Below are 16,652 nucleotides of genomic sequence, written 5' to 3'. Positions count from 1 at the left end.
GGAGAAGGCAGCGGCGCAGGGCGGCGGGGACTCTGGAGCAGCAGCAGCCCCGTCCAGCGGCGGCAGTAACAGCAGCAGCCGCCCCACCTCTGCGGGCTCCTCGCCGTCCTCCTCCGCCAGCCGGGGAGGGCTCTTGGGCCGCCAAGGAGCAGCGGCGGCTACACCAGCGGGGAGGCCGGAGGGAGGCAGCGGTGGCAGCAGCAGCCCCAGCTCAGCCGCGGCCAGCCCAGGAGGGAGCGGGGGGCTGGCGGCAGGCAGGACGACGGAGGCGGTGCTCGAGGGCTCTCTCAGCAAGTACACCAACCTCATCCTCCCTATTCCTCAGTCCCCCACCCATTCCCAACCCCCAGGATTTGCCCCGTCTTTTAATGGTGGTGTGCCGCGTGATTTTTTTGACAGAACAAGTGTGCCGTGGCCCAAAAAAGGTTGAGAAACACTGTGAGTAAAAAGGGAGCTAGCATGGTTCAGTGGACAGGCTATAAGGTCCCACTTGTGGCTGCTTTAATTGCTGGCACAATTGCTCCAAGGGATGGAGATTTAATGCATCAGAAGCTACCTCGGCAACCATGCATTTGTCTCCTAGGAACAATGGTGGTTGGGGATACCGCCAGCTGCAGGTGGGCAGCTTTTAAATTGGCACGTTTTCTAGTCCTTTTGGGCAAGCGTCTTCTGCCGTCTGGGGAGTAGCGGGGTAATAACAAACACGAAGTCCTGCAATATTTCAACACTTTATTGCTGCTTGTTTTCCCTGTAATGGACTCAACCAAAGGTCCCTATTGCACATCTCTTGGGTCTTTTTGGTATCCTCAAAGGTATGAGGTTTCAATGCAGGTCAAGCTTACACCCCTACACCCTTAACTGCTAGTTACATGACTCAGTCTTGTTTTAGACATGGACAGTTAGTTAAATAACAACCACAAAGGTTGTGCTTGCAGGTGGAGGTGGAATGAACTTGCTCTGTTAATTGTTTTTGATAAGGCAAATAAGGAAGGGAGGGCAGTTATTTTGCATATAACAAGTGAGCCACCCTAACGTGAAAAATGTGCCATGAGCAATTTCTTTACAGAGCACAGCATGCAGGTGCTGAGAGTCTTGAGTTGTTTCCTGTTCCCTCCTTGTGTCATTAGCTGCCAGTTGAAACTTAATAGCATCTACTCTGGCTCCCACTGGTGTGTTATTCACAGCTGTACTGATTCTGAGCATGAACAGTTGGACAAGTACAAGTCTGTAGAGGGACAATGGTCCACATGTCTGGGGAAGGAGATATTGATCACTAGCTGCCTGTCACCCGACAGTGGGTGACAGCAGATGTGTAAAATTCAAAGAAGCATCCACTCGGAACATGGGTAGGCAAACTAAGGCCCGGGGGCCGGATGTGGCCCAATCGCCTTCTCAATCCGGCCCGCAGATGGTCCAGGAATCAGCATGTTTTTACATGAGTAAAATGTGTCCTTTTATTTAAAATGCAGGGCCTGCCTGGTGTTTTTACATGAACAGAATGTGTGCTTTTATTTAAAATGCATCTATGTTATTTGTGGGGCATAGGAATTCGTTCATTCCCCCAAAAATATAGTTTGTCCCCCCCACAAGGTCTAAGGTACAGTGGACTGGCCCCCTGCTGAAAAAGTTTGCTGACCTGACTCAGAAGATTAGTGTACAATATGTGGGGAGCTTGAAGGAGCAGTGGTGTATTACAATAAGGAAATCTCACTTGACAAGATCTAAAGAAATTTGGGTTCTAAAACTGAGGTGACACTGTTCAGTTTAAAACACAGCTCAGCCTGCATCTTAGCATTCACAGCATATGGCTTTCACACCGGAAGGTGCTCTTAATATCACTCCTGAAGACATCTTAATGGTTTTGGATAGGGGTTTTCCTCCTTATGTGCCAACATTCATATGTGTAGGCTACCCTGTGCTAAGCACAAGCCATGCACATACTCTTCTGAGGGTGTTTGCAGCTGGAAGGATGGGGCTCTTGCCCCGGCAGTAACAGAGCAACAGCTGCCCTGAGGAATGGGGACAGGACGAGGGGGTTGTGCATTGGACAAAGCACAGAGCAGGCAAATGGGTGACCCTCTTTGTCCTCAGGTTGCTGTAATGAGGGCTGGCAGAGGGGATTTGGGAGCTACCAGCTCAGTACACCCAAGACACAGGAACCCACTGGGGAGAGTTGCAAGCGCGCTCAAAGGCCTCCTGGAGTTGCTCAAGGCTCTCTTCAACACCATTGTTCACCAGCGACAGGTCGAAGTAGTGAGCATATCTGCTCCGGATGGCCTCTGAATCTTTCTGAAGCTGCAGCAAAGTATCTGACTGCAAAGGAAGAGGAATTGTTCGCACAGTTAGTGACATCGGGTAGGCAGTCTAGCCGAAGCTGCTCTGTACACTTTGCGGGGTTTCTCAGTTCTATGTGTGACGGCCTTGATGCAGCCTAGAACTTTGCTAAACTTGCAAAATGGGTAGGTTGCATGTACGTGGTTCTTGAAATGTGCTGATTAGTCATGGGTGGCTGCCTTAGTGATATAATTCCCATGGTCCACTCATTAGCTCTGCATTTTAATTCATGTGTACAAACACCAGACCTCTTAACACTTAGGATCTTTTAATACTAATCAGTTCACTGCCCCCCGCACTGCCTCCTTTGCTGGATCAAATCAAGGACACCTACGTAATCCCCCCCCCCCGCAAGAATCAATCAATCAGGATGTTTATTCGGCTTTACGCCCATCATAAAACACAACACAACAAAATAAATCAAATAAAACAGCGGAATCGTTCAAGCCACAAATAATAAAACACAATTCACAGCTCACAAGGACAAATATTAACAATTAAAAAGAACAGTTTCAGATAATGATTAAAAATTTAGGCACTACGCTAAAATCAATATCAGATGTCATTATAGAAAATTCTTATAACTATAAATAATCTGCTAACATTCCATTCCGTCACTTGTATGAGAGGACGGCTGTTGGGAATTTAGCAACCTGTAGAGTAACCCAGGTGGCGCTGTGGGTTAAACCACTGAGCCTAGGGCTTGCTGATCAGAAGGTCGGCGGTTCGAATCCCTGTGACGGGGTGAGCTCCTGTTGCTTGGTCCCAGCTCCTGCCAACCTAGCAGTTCGAAAGCACGTCAAAGTGCAAGTAGATAAATAGGAACCGCTACAGCGGGAAGGTAAACGGCGTTTCCATGTGCTGCTCTGGTGTGCCAGAAGCAGCTTTGTCATGCTGGCCACATGACCTGGAAGCTGTACGCCGGCTCCCTCGGCCAATAATGCGAGATGAGCGCGCAACCCCAGAGTCGGTCAAGACTGGACCTAATGGTCAAGGGGTCCCTTTACCCTTTAGAGTAATATAAGGATCCTGCAAGAATCCAAGCAGGCACCAGACGTTAGGGGTGGGCAACCTGTAACTTTCTAGATAATTGAGTCCAACCCCACCCACAGTATGGCCTGTGGACAGGAATAAGACGAGCTGAAATCAACAAGAGTTGGAGGGCACCAAGCTAGCTACTAGGTTATCTGGTGATCCCTAACAATTTACGTGCTCTAAATCAAAGGAACTGCATGGCAGAATGAGTGGATAAAGCCAGATTAAACCCACTCTACCGAAAATTGCTTCTTAAGGGAAAAGAGATCTTGGCTTCATTAAACTCTGACAAGAGGTACGGAAGAAATTTTAAGGCAGGGGAAAGTTGTCATAGTGTTCTAAGGAAACATGCCCCAGAATCTACTACTACATGCAGGCACTCCATAGTAGAGGCTTAGGTGTGACATATCTAAAGGTACACAGTCGAACAGAATCCATTCTGGAAATCTGTTCGACTTCCAGAATGTTCAGAAACCAAAGCATGGCTTCTGAATTGGAAGCCCCGTCGGATGTTCGACTTTCAAAAACAGTTCACAAACCGGAACAGTCACTTCTGGGTTTGCAGCATTCAGGAGCCAAAACACTCGAGAACTAAGCTGTTCAAAAACCAAGGTACAACTACTATGAGGGTGGAGCTTAAGGAGATGTCATACACCTAATGTAACACTGACACCTCTTACCTGATCTGCCTTGTCCGTGGGAGCGATGAACACAATGAAAGGAGAGAACTCAGCTGTGTGGATGATCTTCAGTGTCTGGGGGGAAAGAAGAGAGCCATTGGGGCATAGTTCCTACAAAGTTAAAAGGCTGCATACCCACACGCCTCCCTGCCTGCCTGAATGACAAGCCTGTCCAGGATGCTGCAGACTTGCGTTACTCATTTTAGGGCAAGATGCTCCTGCAGTATCTTTTCCTTTCAGTTTTGTTCTTCAAGAAAAAGGGGAACACACTAATGCATCTAAAATACAACTACAGTTCCCCTCTGACTTGTGAGACAAAGCTAACACAGTACCCCCCCCCCCCAGTTTCAAGCCACACTGAATACACGGTGCGAATGTGTCCAAAAAAAGTGAGGCAAGGAAATCAGCAGTCCTTGCACTTCAGTAAACATGTGCACAACTCTGACTTTTGCATTGTTCATTTGCCCATGCCAGGTTGTCAAGGAGTTTAAGTATACCTGTCTCTTTAGCACTTTACCCTGGGCTCAGTGGGGCAGAGAAGAAGCTAAAACAAGCTGCTGTTCACTTACCAATCCCCTTCCCTTTGCTCCTACTCCCATTCCCTTCCTGTGCACCTTCAGCATGGAACATTTTGTGGCTAATTTCGCCCTCTCCTCCACCTCTGGCTCCTAAGCACTCGTCCCTTTACAAAGGTTTGCAACGAGCTAAACTGTGGAGCAGGGACAGCAGGGCTAAGTAGCTGGGGATGTTGAGAGATGGAGGGGGTCCAACAATATCTGGAGGACCACATGTTCCCCATCCCAAAGCTAAAGGTTCTCCCAGAACGCTTCATTTTTCCCCCCAAGCAGCAGGCTGCACTTTCCTACCTGTGGCTCAATGTCCAGAATAGCAATTTTGTCCTGCTCGTGAATCTTGTGCACAGTCTCAAATTTGGTGCCGAACATGTTGCCCTGGTAACTCCCAAACTCCAAGAACTCGTTGGCGGAGATGTCTTTTGTCATCTCCTCCGTGGTGACAAAGTGGTAGTCTTTCCCATCCACCTCGTTCTTCTTCTGAGGACGGGTGGTGTCTGCAGAAAAAGGGCACAGAGAGACATGGGAGCTGGGCTGCTGAAAGGAGGTAGCAAATCTGCCTACAGGTCCAGTTTGGGTTATTTGGGAGCTTGGGGAAGGAAGAACACAACTGGAATTTTTTACAATCTCAAGTGGAGGAGGAAGAGCAGGGTGCATTAGTCAGAAGAGGACCTTCTCCGCATGTTGGAAAGTGCTGACATGAGAACCAGCCTTCTCAGTGGTAGCCCCCATGTTTTTGGAATGCTCTCAGGGAAGCACAGTGGGCACCAGACTAAAACACTTTTATTCACACAGGCCTTTCACCGTTAATTTAGAGAGTTGTGGGGGGGGGATGTTTTAATGCTCATCTTTCAGTGCAGTGGACAGAGGTTGTCCTTTTAAAATATTATTGGATGAGCATGCTTAGGCACAGTGTTTGATTAAATCTGTTCTGGAGAGACTGCTAATGCTTTGGGGCAGGTTTGGACGGTGCACAGAGAAGAGAGGAGGGGAAAGTTACATTATACAAGAGGAGGTCTGCTACATTAGCAGCACACCAGCATTGGATGCGGCGCAATGTCTTCTATACTATATGCTACTTTGGTGACACACTGCAACTGAAAGAAACGTGCAATGGAGCCAGTCTGGTGTTGTAGTTCAAGTGCTGGACATAAGCCTGGGAGACTAGGGTTCAAATTCCCACTCAGCCACAGGGCTCACTGAGTGACCTTGGGCCAGTCCTAAATTCTCAGCCTAACCTGCCTCACAGAGCTGTTGTGAGGATAATATGGAGAGGGGAAAGGAGCACATATGCTAACTTGCAACTCTAGGAAGAAGCTGGGACAGAGGCTAAGCAACGCTAAATAAATGCCACAGTGGAAAATTTTGGGTTCTGGGTGACTTACATGGAATGGGGTATCCAAACTTCTCCGGGTTCTTGCTGAGCAGGGTGTTCTTAATGTGGCTTCGGCCAACTCCGCTGGCCCCTGTCCCAAGAAAGGAAGAAAAACAACAAAAGGAAAATGATGCTCCAGCTACATTTTCTCATAACCGAAGAACTTCCACTTACGACAGGGAAAGGACACATCACAACATAACGTCAAAGACAGCCTCTTTTGCCCTCTCTTTAAGCATGAACTTTGTTCGGTCTGCATATTTTTAAGTGAGCTGGATCAGAATGCTATTATCCTTCATGTTTTGTGATACCCCAACCAAAAATACTACCAAAGTGTGTAATTTGTGTTTGTGCACATGTGCATGTGCATGTGCGTAATGTGTTAAGCAATGTGTACACTGAGAAAATTCTTAATTATGAATAATCACAAAATACATGCTGTAGTTATATACTTCTTTATATCAATATCATTTGCAGAAATGGGACAGGACAGTTATAGGTGAACTCATTAAAAACTGATCAAGAGCAGACATAGACCAATTCATCAATTCCCTACGCTTATCTGACCATCTTAAACCTACACCACTGACCAGCTTTAACCAGAATATAAATGACCTTATCTAGCCTCTCATCTCCGCACTCCACAATCCTTTTTTGTCCATTCACTTGACCATGTCTACTCAGAGTAGAACTAGCCCTGGGTTGAAATCCATTGGCTGCTGGAGTGGGGCTGGGTATAAGAGCACATATAGCTTTGACTACGTGCTACATATTTCAATATTCCTTTATCCTTTAGAGACAAGTCAGCTACGTGGGTTGTACTGTGCAATTGGATACCTATAAGCACCAGGGTCTTCCGCTTGAAAGCTGGCAGTCTCACCACCTCCTCATAGGACACCACATCCAACTGATCAAAAACTAGGAGAGAGAGACAGAAAAGAAGATCCTTAACTGAGCCCCAAAGGTCCCCACACCCTGTCAATCACCTGACATCACAATGACACCAGGAGATGAACGTCATGACTTCAAAGCACCATGCAGGGCCTGCAAAGAGCTTTGAAGCACCACGGCTCCACAGGCTTGAACAATGTTGGTGGTGACTTGAAGCCTGCCTTCTGCATGGATCTTCCCCCTGAGGAACTTTTGATGAACAGTTGCATCATTCCCTGCCCTGCACCAGACATCTCATATGGTGCATGTGGTTTGGGGAAAACAGCCTCCCAGGCTGAATTAACACCTGTGCTGGGCCAAATTTGATCCACCAACTAGAAGCTCCCAACCCCTGGTTTCACCCTGAAGGCAGGACCCCCTTGTGGAAAAAAAGGAATGTGGGACAACAGTGGAGGAGGGGGACAAGGAGGTGCTCACTTGAGCTGTGCTTTGCCAGGTACTTGTCTTTGCATTTCTTCTTCTTTCCAAAAGGGCTACAGCTTTGGGCTTCGCTGGGGTTGCCCTGGGGCATGCTTGCAACGCGCCTGCAGGAAAGGGGAAAAGGTATGTCGTAGTAAGAAGAAAGTGGCAATAAAATCAGGCCTCCTCTTTCCCTTTCCCTGACCAACTGATGGCTTAATAAAGGCAATGATCTCTGTCCTTCAAAGTGTGTGTGGGGGGGGAGAGGAACAACAAATCTGAGGACTTTCTATGGCAGACGTGGGGAAACTTTGGCCCTTCAGATGTTGCTGAATGATGGTGAGGATAATTACCTCATTTAATTTCTATACTGCCCTTCATCCAAGGTGCCAGGCAAGCCTCCCCAGGGAGAGCATTCGGCAAACAGGAAGAACTCCAACTCCCATTAGCCCAAGCAAGCAATGGCCAGGGGTGATGAGAGTTGAAGCTCAGCAATATCTGAGGGCAGAAGGCTCCCCACATCTGTTCTGTAGAACTGAAGCATGGATCGTCAGGAACATCAAAAGGCAAATGTAATGATTCGTAGGTCAAAATGAGGACGCATTGGTTGCCTCAAACATTTGAGGTCTTGTTTTGGCCTCTGGAGCACCTTAGCTCTTCTGAAGCCAACAAATCTATAGCATTATTTCTGTCTCGGAGAGTCTGTGGTTTGCAGTGCACTCTGCTACATTGAAGACAGGCTCTAGGGCTGATGTAAAACCCACAACTGGAATGGGTGGAATTAAGAGTTTTGAATACTCATGAAAAGAGAAGGCAAGGAAGCCAAATGCCAATATCAAGATGCTGCAGGCCACTGGTCTTTGTAACAGGAGCACTACCACCAAGCAAAAAATATGGTCCCCCAATGCATGTTTGGGTTAAAAGTGGTTCCTGGGTCAGAAAAGGTTGAAAATGTCTTCTGTAGGCAACACCAGAGATCCTATCACAAGATGGGAGGAGCCTGAAGAGATCCAGCTGGGATGGGCACTATGCAGGCAGGGGCCTCATCTAAAGGCCATACCATTCCTGTAGCTCCAGGGAAGGGATGAGTCCTGCGGATCCATTGGAAGAACCCTCCACGCGGCCCTGCCACCAATTGCTATCATCCTTGTTGATGATCTCAATGATGTCTCCTGTTTGGAACTTCAGCCCAGCTTCTTTGCAAGGAATCAGGCTGTCCTTCCGGGGGTCATAGTCAAACTGGGCTTTCATGAACATCTGTAGCGAGAGAAAGAACCAGAGCTCAAGATTAAAGTCAGGAAATACCCTTCAACTTGCAGGAGGTAGCACTGCTTAGGCAGGCAAGGGGTTAAACTGGATGCAAGAAGGACTGGAATGTAGGGCAGCCAAAATTTTAGTAATTGTTTGTAAGTCTGTCTACAGTATATTATTAATAATAATGATGATGAAGAAGAAGAAGATGATGATGTTACTGATTTGCAATACAGCCATTGCTTATGCCACTGTAGAGAAAGCTGCTGCCAAATAGATGGACAGCTTATTATCTGAAGTTAGCAGGATACACAGCTGACCTCTTAGGTCTTAAGACTTCCCTTGTGAAACATGAAATACATGCTGCGGTGAACAAGGACTATTGTGTTTAACTGCTTAGCTGGAAGAGAAAAAAATTGAGTATTAAAGCCTCCCTAAAATTGTAAAATTGTAAAACAAAAAAACAAGAACATCAGCATTTGCCAAGAGCAATTTGTTGTTTCAGAAGCAGAACATGAGTCCACTTGGCCTAAATGCCTATTCTTGGATACCTTCAAAATTAGACACACGGTTTAGTTTTTATTTTTCGCTTGAAAGGACATGCTTCAAGGGCTACGTTGTTGCAGGATTTTCAGGAACTTCCTTAATACAGCTAAACTCTGGATTAAACACAAATTCCACAACTATAGGCTCAAATGCTGAAAGTTCAGTCCAATTAATATCGATGGGGATTGCTCTTTACGCATCATCATGATCTCACATTGCATGCAAACCAGTACATGCCACAGTTAACAAAAGCCACATTCCCTCAAAATCCTGGCTTGCAAACCCACCACAAACTATAGTTTTCAATGGCGGTGGTTCCGTTAGGGCAAGCATTGTAGCTTGTCGGACAGAACACCCCTCCTCTACTCCCCCTGTGCACTGTTCAGGGTTTCTGGGGTTGGGGGGGAGCAGGACTCCATGGGAGGAGAAGGGGGGAAGCCCTATTGCACAAGTTGAATGCTGTGCATAGTAGCTGGCTCATATGGTAACCTCTGTTTTAGTGGGCCAAGGCGTGCAGCATTAATAGGAGTAACATAAACTGTGGTTGGTACTGGAAAGCGAGGGAGGGAGAAGGGAGGAGGAAAAGTAAAAGAATGATTGTGCAAGCTTATGCCCCACTCCTGAATGTATTTAAGCAAGGTTAAGAGACTTGCAATGTTAGGACTGCACTTGGAGCCTTGTCTCTGAAAAATGTATAATCTGAACAGAGCTTTAGTTGTGCCAATACGTGCCTTCTCTATTCCAGCACCCAGGACCCTTTTTCATCCAGAACTCACTCCGTTCCGGCACCTCTCAGGTAGGTGCCATTGCCTTTATGAGAGAACAACGGAGGCATACATGGTGAGTTCTGGCACCTCTTAGCCTAGAAAAAAAGCACTGCCAGGACTGGAATTCCATTCTCTTTCAAACTCCTCCCCACCCCCCTTCTCATGTTACCTTTACACTTTAGGAAACACAGAAAGTTGTCTTGTACCAGGTTAGACACTTTGCCCATCTGCGTTTCTTTCAAAGCAAGCAAGCAAGCAAACAAACAAACAAACAAGAGGAACTGCAGAAAGGGATGGAGTGATCCAAGTGGGGACTGTGGCCAGGGCGGGGGCATTTCCAGGTAAAAATTGCTCACTGTACACATGTACAGTGCTCACCTGGCACATTTTTTAAAACTGAGATGCCAGGGATAAAGCCTGGGAAAGTATATGCTCAAAGAGCTACAGTTCCTCCTCAGGCTTCCTTCAATGCATGGGTAGGTGAGAACCCTTGCAGAGCTACTGTTCCTTTTCTTTTTGTTCCCTTTGTGAATGAAGCTATGGCCTTTGGCTAGTGCAATAAAGTTTAGGATGATATCATAGTGCAGAGGGGACCCAGGCTGCAATCTCCACACCAGACCAGCACTTCTGTTTACTCAAGGCACACTAGTCTCTCATTTACCGCTTTGGCTTCTTCCCCACCATCCTTTGTCCTGGCCATCTCATGTAGAGTGAAGGTTGCCAACGGCAACTCTTAACAGCTACAGAGTAAGAGGACATTAAGGAAGGGGCATTTCTCTCAGCACTGGGTCCCCACGCATAAGGAAAAGCTTCCCCTGAACAGCTTCTGCTTTCCAAGCAATGGTTAAATAGGCCAGGAAGGGCAGAGGGAAGTGCGAGAGAAAATGCATTTTGTGGGCTTGGGAGTGGATGGGAAACATATTGTGAAATCCCAGAAACCAGCATAATCGCCGCAGAGAGCTCAGCAGTGGTTAGAGGGTGGGGCTTCAGCTGCTTGAGGACTAACTTTCCCATCCCTATGAGTAGGAAGAGTAGAATTGCACAAGTGACTCATCTTTCTGCATGTGACCCTGCTGCCCAAAAACCTCTGTTTGCCTTCTAGAGCCTTGCTTTGGGCCTCCCTGTCAGAAGAGATACGGCAAGTGGGCGTCCAAACAGGATATTTTCAGTGGTACTGTCCAAGATTTGGAACAGAGAAATCTGCCTGGCCCTATCGCTGCTCACTGTAAGGTGGGCAGCAGAGTAAGTTTTATTCTGGTAGTCTTCCATTTCATGCGGGGCATCAAGTCCCAATGATCAACAGGTCATCCACATGGGGTGGGGGTGCGGGATTTGTTCCCTGCTGGCTACATAAGGACCAGCACTCAAAGATCGGAGACCACAATCAGTATATGTGATGACTGCTGCATGCATTTTTCCCCTTTAATATTTTGAGAGGCAGGGAATGGATTTTGATAATGAGTAGATGAGCAAAAATATACAGATACAGCATGTCTAATTTGTACAAATTATTTTCTCAGATGCAGAAATTCAGTTTGTTCTTTTCGTTTCCTTATGCCAAAAACGTGGGTTCTATTGGTGCAGAATTTGACTATTATTTTTAAAGCAAAGAATGCACCGCTGTTGCCATATGGAAATGATTAATGAGGAACGAGCACTAAAAATAGGACAGCAGCCTAATTGCCTCAGATTAGACAAACTCAGAAGGAGAGGAGAAAAGCGACTGGCTGGATGTTCTGCAGCTGGTAGAATTCACTCGAGGACTACTCAAATCATTGTGTTGCATCATGTGGGTACAAAAATGGCAAAATAGAGACACATTCATGAACCCACCCACCCCTCAAAAAACTGAATTGGTGCAGAGAAAGAATCTCCTGGCATCTTAGAACAGATTTATTTGAGAATTTAATACGGCACAATAAAATACTCTTATACTTTAAAGTGCCACAAGTCTCTTATTTTTGCCACTGGTTTTTTCTGTAACAAAGGAACACAGCTACCCCGACCCTGGGAAATTAACAGCCCAGGAAGGAAAACAGCAGCACAACAACATCAGGCATCTGCATTGTCTTAGCAACAGAAGCACAGCACAGGCCTCTATGTTGTCTTAGTAACAGCTGCACAGCCTCAACAGTACCACGAGTGGGCTGATTTCTTCAGGAAGAACTTGACCGGTCTCACATACCACATCCCCATACAGTGTCAGCGGGTGACAAAACAGCACGAAAGAGTGAAGAGGAGAAGATCCCGCTTTGGAGGGCAACTGATAGGGAACTATAAAGGTAAAGTGACCCCTGACCATTAGGTCCAGCTGTGACCGACTCTGGGGTTGCGGTGCTCATCTCGCTTTACTGGCCGAGGGAGCCAGCGTACAGCTTCCAGGTCATGTGGCCAGCATGACAAAGCCGCTTCTGGCAAACCAGAGCAGCACACGGAAACGCCATTTACCTTCCCACTGTAGCGGTCCCTATTTATCTACTTGCACTTTGACGTGCTTTCAAACTGCTAGGTTGGCAGGAGCTGGGAGTGAACAACGGGAGCTCACCCCGTTGCAGGGATTCAAACCGCTGACCTTCTGATCAGCAAGCCCTAGGACTCAGTGGTTTAACCCACAGCGCCACCTGAGCACAAAGGTAAAAGGCACCCAAACACTCTCTCTCTCTCTCTCTCTCTCTCTCTCTCTCTCTCTCTCTCTCTCTCTCTCTCTCTCTCTCTCTCACACACACACACACACACACACACAGAGAGAGAGAGAGAGAGAGAGAGAGAGAGAGAGAGAGAGAGAGAGAGAGAGAGAGAGAGAGAGAGGCCATAAGCATGCTATTCCTATATGGCCCAGCAAAAATGGATGACTTGGGAACTGTCTGGCTATCTATATTACCATGACAGGTGTTAACTTCTGCTCACTCACATGTCTGGCTAAAAGGACTACTAGGCAAATTATGGGTGAATATACCTTTCTGCAGCTTTAAGTCAGGAGTTGCCAACACGGTTTTTGGGCTACAACTCCCATCCTGGCCAATGGTCAGGGGAGGATGGGAGATGAAAAGCAGCAACATCTGGAAGGCAGCACCTTGGCTATCCAAAGCAGGTGTGGGGGAACCTCAGGCCTAGAGGCCAAATCCGACCCTCCAACCTCTGTCTGGCCCTAGGGACTCTTCCCAGGCACACCTCTCATGGGCCTTGCTCCACCTCTTTCACCTGGGTGAAAGAAGTCCATCGATAATGCCTCTTGCTTGCTTGTGTATAAAGCACCCTACTATACACAGGGAATATGTACATCAGTTGCCATGCCCGCTTTTGCCTCTGGCTCCACCCATGACTGGGCCCAGCCCCAGACAGGTGAATAAAAGGGAATGTGGTCCTTCAGCTGAAAAAGACTCTAACCCAAGGGTGGGTGCCCTTTCTGTTCAGCCACCCGCCTGACCAACCACGTGTGAATCAACCGACGCCACCATGACATCAGGTGACACTTTCTCCTTTGCCTTCGCAGTTCAAAATCAGGCAAAGGCACCAAGGTTTGTAGCCAACACCAAACAGTCTTTACCTGCCCTGCACCAGATGCTACCAATGACACCAGGATTAAGGCAGTTGGGTGCAGCTTGGGAGGAAATTAGGTGATAGATCAATTATTTTCCATAAACATACCAAACCCCCCTTTTCAAGCAATCCAAGGCCACATTCACACCGTACATTTAAAGCCCAATTTTGCACTTTAAACAACCATGGCATCCTCCCCCCACCCCAGGATACTGGAAACTATAGTTTGTTAAGAGCATTGAGAGTTGGAGATCTCTATTCCAACAACTCCCAGAGTTCCCTGGGAAGAGGGATAGATTGTCAAACCACTCTGAGAACTGTAGCTCTTTGAGAGGAACAGGGGTCTCCCAACAACTCGCAGCATCCTTGACAAACTACAGTGTACCGAGGATTCTTAGTTTAGGGGAAGCCATTAAACTGTTTGAAGTGGCATCACAGAACTTTGAATGTATGGTGTGAATGTGGCCCTAAGTGTGTGGTGATGATCAAAGGATTAGGATAGGGGTGGTGGGGACTGCATAGGATTCCCAATGGTCAGGCACAGATCCTGACTCCACACCCTTCTTTCTCCCACTCCATGATTAGGCAAAAGCAGAATGCTGGGGGGGGATTACGAATATGCACCTAATTTAAATACCAGCTGCTGAATTCATCTTTTCTGCAGTGCAGAGTTTTTGGCTTAGAGGCACAGAATTTAAGCTCATGCAACCAATCCACTGATTTGAAGGTGGAAGTGCTACCACCTACCTGGAGGGCAGGAATGCGGCTTTGCTGGTTGGGAATGACCTTTAGGGAAATGGTTCCCTTAGTTTCTTTCTGATGGACAAAGGAAAAGGAGAGAATCAACCTCTGCTAAATCAGCCACACAACGTAGATCACAACCTCTTCTTGTATAGCTCAGCGCTTCTGCAGTTGCAACCTGTCTCCTAGAACTGAGAAAAGCTCCACCAGCTAAAGTTCAGTGCAACTATGAAAAGCATAAGAGACAGAGAGATGGTACTTCCTTGATGGTACTTCCTAGTTTTCCCATCTTAAATTTCTATACTTAGCTTTCAGTGCAGAGATGCCCGGGCATTCTGTGCCCACAGAGCAGAGGGGTGCAACCTCTGAATCTCCCCGTGTTTGTTGGACTACTACTAAGATCATCAATTATGTACTGCCTGTTGCCAAACTAGGCTTCTAAGGAGTTTACAAAGTATAAAAACCAGTTACATTAAAAGATAAACATCCATAGGTACACAACGAAACGAAACAAATCCCATTAAGACGAGGCAGTAATTAATCATCCCTGGTCACTGGCCACACCGGATGGGAGTTTCTAGTCCAACAACATCCAAAGGGCCACAAGTTGCCCATCTATGCAGTAAAGAATCTGGGCTACTGCCGGCTTTGGGGATCTCTAGGATATTCCAGTCGAGCCTGTTTCTGGCTTTCATATGAGCCCAGTCCTTTTCTACACCTTGCTGATTTCAAGGCAAAGTCAAAAGAGGCTCCCAGCAAGAACACTTTAACTTCCTGCTGGGTTTTTTTTAGCTGGGAGAAATGATAAAACAAAGAGGTGGGGGGGATGGAACCTAAGGTTCACCGGCTCCTACAGATTGGAATAATTCATGCTCAATTATCTTTTAAAGGGTCAGGAAGAATCACAGCAGATTGCTGCTCCTGAAAGAGAAAACTCAGTTCCCTCCATCCCTGGTACCTACCAGTATCTTCTGCAGCTGGTCTACAGATTGGTTGGCGACACTCTTCCCATTGATTTCTAGGATCTCATCCCCCACATGAAGGGAGCCTGCCAGAGGAGACATGGACCTCATGAAGCAAGGCAGTGCCAACAGCAGCAGACAAGAGTCTAAATAGTAGCTAGAGAGGACAACAGCTGCTGATAAACAGGCACCACACTGGCAACTCCTGGGACTAGGCAAAGGCTACACTTTTACTAGACTGTAGTAAAAATGAAAACAATTTTTTAAAAAGCACATCACTAGAAGCAGTTTAAACATGGTACGGTACTTGTGAGACTCGCATTACTGAACTGAAAAAAAAAACTAAACTATGAATTCACATGAGTGAATACGCCTGAAATGCTTCAGAATTGGTTTGCTTTTATAAAAACACACGGTGAACCCAATACTTGAGCTACTGCTGCTATTCATGCAAAAGGAGCTCACTTCCTAAGTTCTTCCTTAGAGAATAAAAAAATTCCTTCCAGTAGCACCTTAGAGACCAACTAAGTTTGCCATTGGTACGAGCTTTCATGTGCATGCACATGAAAGCTCATACCAATGACAAACTTAGTTGGTCTCTAAGGTGCTACTGGAAGGATTTTTTTTATTTTTTGTTTCGACTACGTCAGAAGTTACCTACCTGTAACTTCCTTAGAGAGTTAACAGTTGTTTTGGACAGGAGGGAAGGGTGGCTCCTTTCAAGCCCAGCATCGGGAAGAGGCATGGCCAGGGAATTCGCAAGTGCTCTAGGACTCAGAAGGCCTCCTCGCTGACTGGCCTCATCCTGCCAAGCCATGCTGCTTCTAGCAGTCACTCACCTGGGCGCTAGCAAGACTTCTGAATGAGAGCCAAGCCCACCACCGGGGGGGGGGGGCAATGTCACATGTGTAACACCAGGAGCTGGAAGTGAAGCCGAATGCGACAGCAGCACAGCTTCAATGGCCAGTGCCTTCTCCTTCTGCTGCTGTCAATGGCAGGGGGCTGCTTTGACCCTCCTGTCACTCCACAGCAGCTGCAGCAGCAAGAGGAGGAGGAGCCAGCCACTGAAGCCACACTGCAGTTGGCTCAGCGCTTGGCCGCCTCCACCCTATGACTGTGGGCCCCAAAAGGGCTCGGCTCCCAGGAGTTGGCGCCCTTGCCCACCATACTGGAATAAGCAAAATGCAATGCCTGACCTCGTAATCTAACATGGCGGGTGGCATATCAAAGCCACACACTGGCTTGGATCCCGTTCAAAACCACTACCATTGCTCACCAGCGCAACACAACCAGAGGCCTGGCAGCTGAGAAACTGGTGATGGAGGGGAAAATGTCCAGCAATGAACAGCAGCACCAGGCAGAGGTCCCACCACTGGCCCAAACTCCTTGCTCTCTGGTACAAGGAAGAGAGATCTACTCTGATCTCCATCGGGGTGCTTAGTTGTCCAAGCCTATCTCTTCCCCCACCACTAAAACACCTTTATTTTAAAGGCAGAAGG

General features: G+C 47.2%; 1 protein-coding gene across 1 annotated transcript in view; it reads right to left on the bottom strand.

The window, feature by feature from the left end:
- Positions 1-715: 715 nt before the first annotated feature.
- MPP1 (MAGUK p55 scaffold protein 1) overlaps positions 716-16,652 on the bottom strand; it is a 34,592-nt gene continuing 18,655 nt past the window's right edge. The window contains exons 4-12 of the mRNA XM_035113325.3: positions 15,154-15,239; positions 14,198-14,266; positions 8,407-8,603; positions 7,365-7,471; positions 6,834-6,914; positions 6,007-6,087; positions 4,916-5,118; positions 4,050-4,124; positions 716-2,313 (exon numbers count right to left, since the gene is read on the bottom strand). Of these exons, the coding sequence (XP_034969216.1) occupies positions 2,137-2,313; positions 4,050-4,124; positions 4,916-5,118; positions 6,007-6,087; positions 6,834-6,914; positions 7,365-7,471; positions 8,407-8,603; positions 14,198-14,266; positions 15,154-15,239 (1,076 nt within the window). The 3' untranslated portion in view covers positions 716-2,136. The remainder of the gene's footprint in view (positions 2,314-4,049; positions 4,125-4,915; positions 5,119-6,006; positions 6,088-6,833; positions 6,915-7,364; positions 7,472-8,406; positions 8,604-14,197; positions 14,267-15,153; positions 15,240-16,652) is intronic.

Source organism: Zootoca vivipara, chromosome Z2, assembly GCF_965207765.1.
Source record: "Zootoca vivipara chromosome Z2, rZooViv2.hap1.1, whole genome shotgun sequence".
Classification (NCBI taxonomy): domain Eukaryota; kingdom Metazoa; phylum Chordata; class Lepidosauria; order Squamata; family Lacertidae; genus Zootoca; species Zootoca vivipara.
Note: the sequence above shows the minus strand (reverse complement) of the source record. Positions and strands in the feature narration are given on the sequence as shown.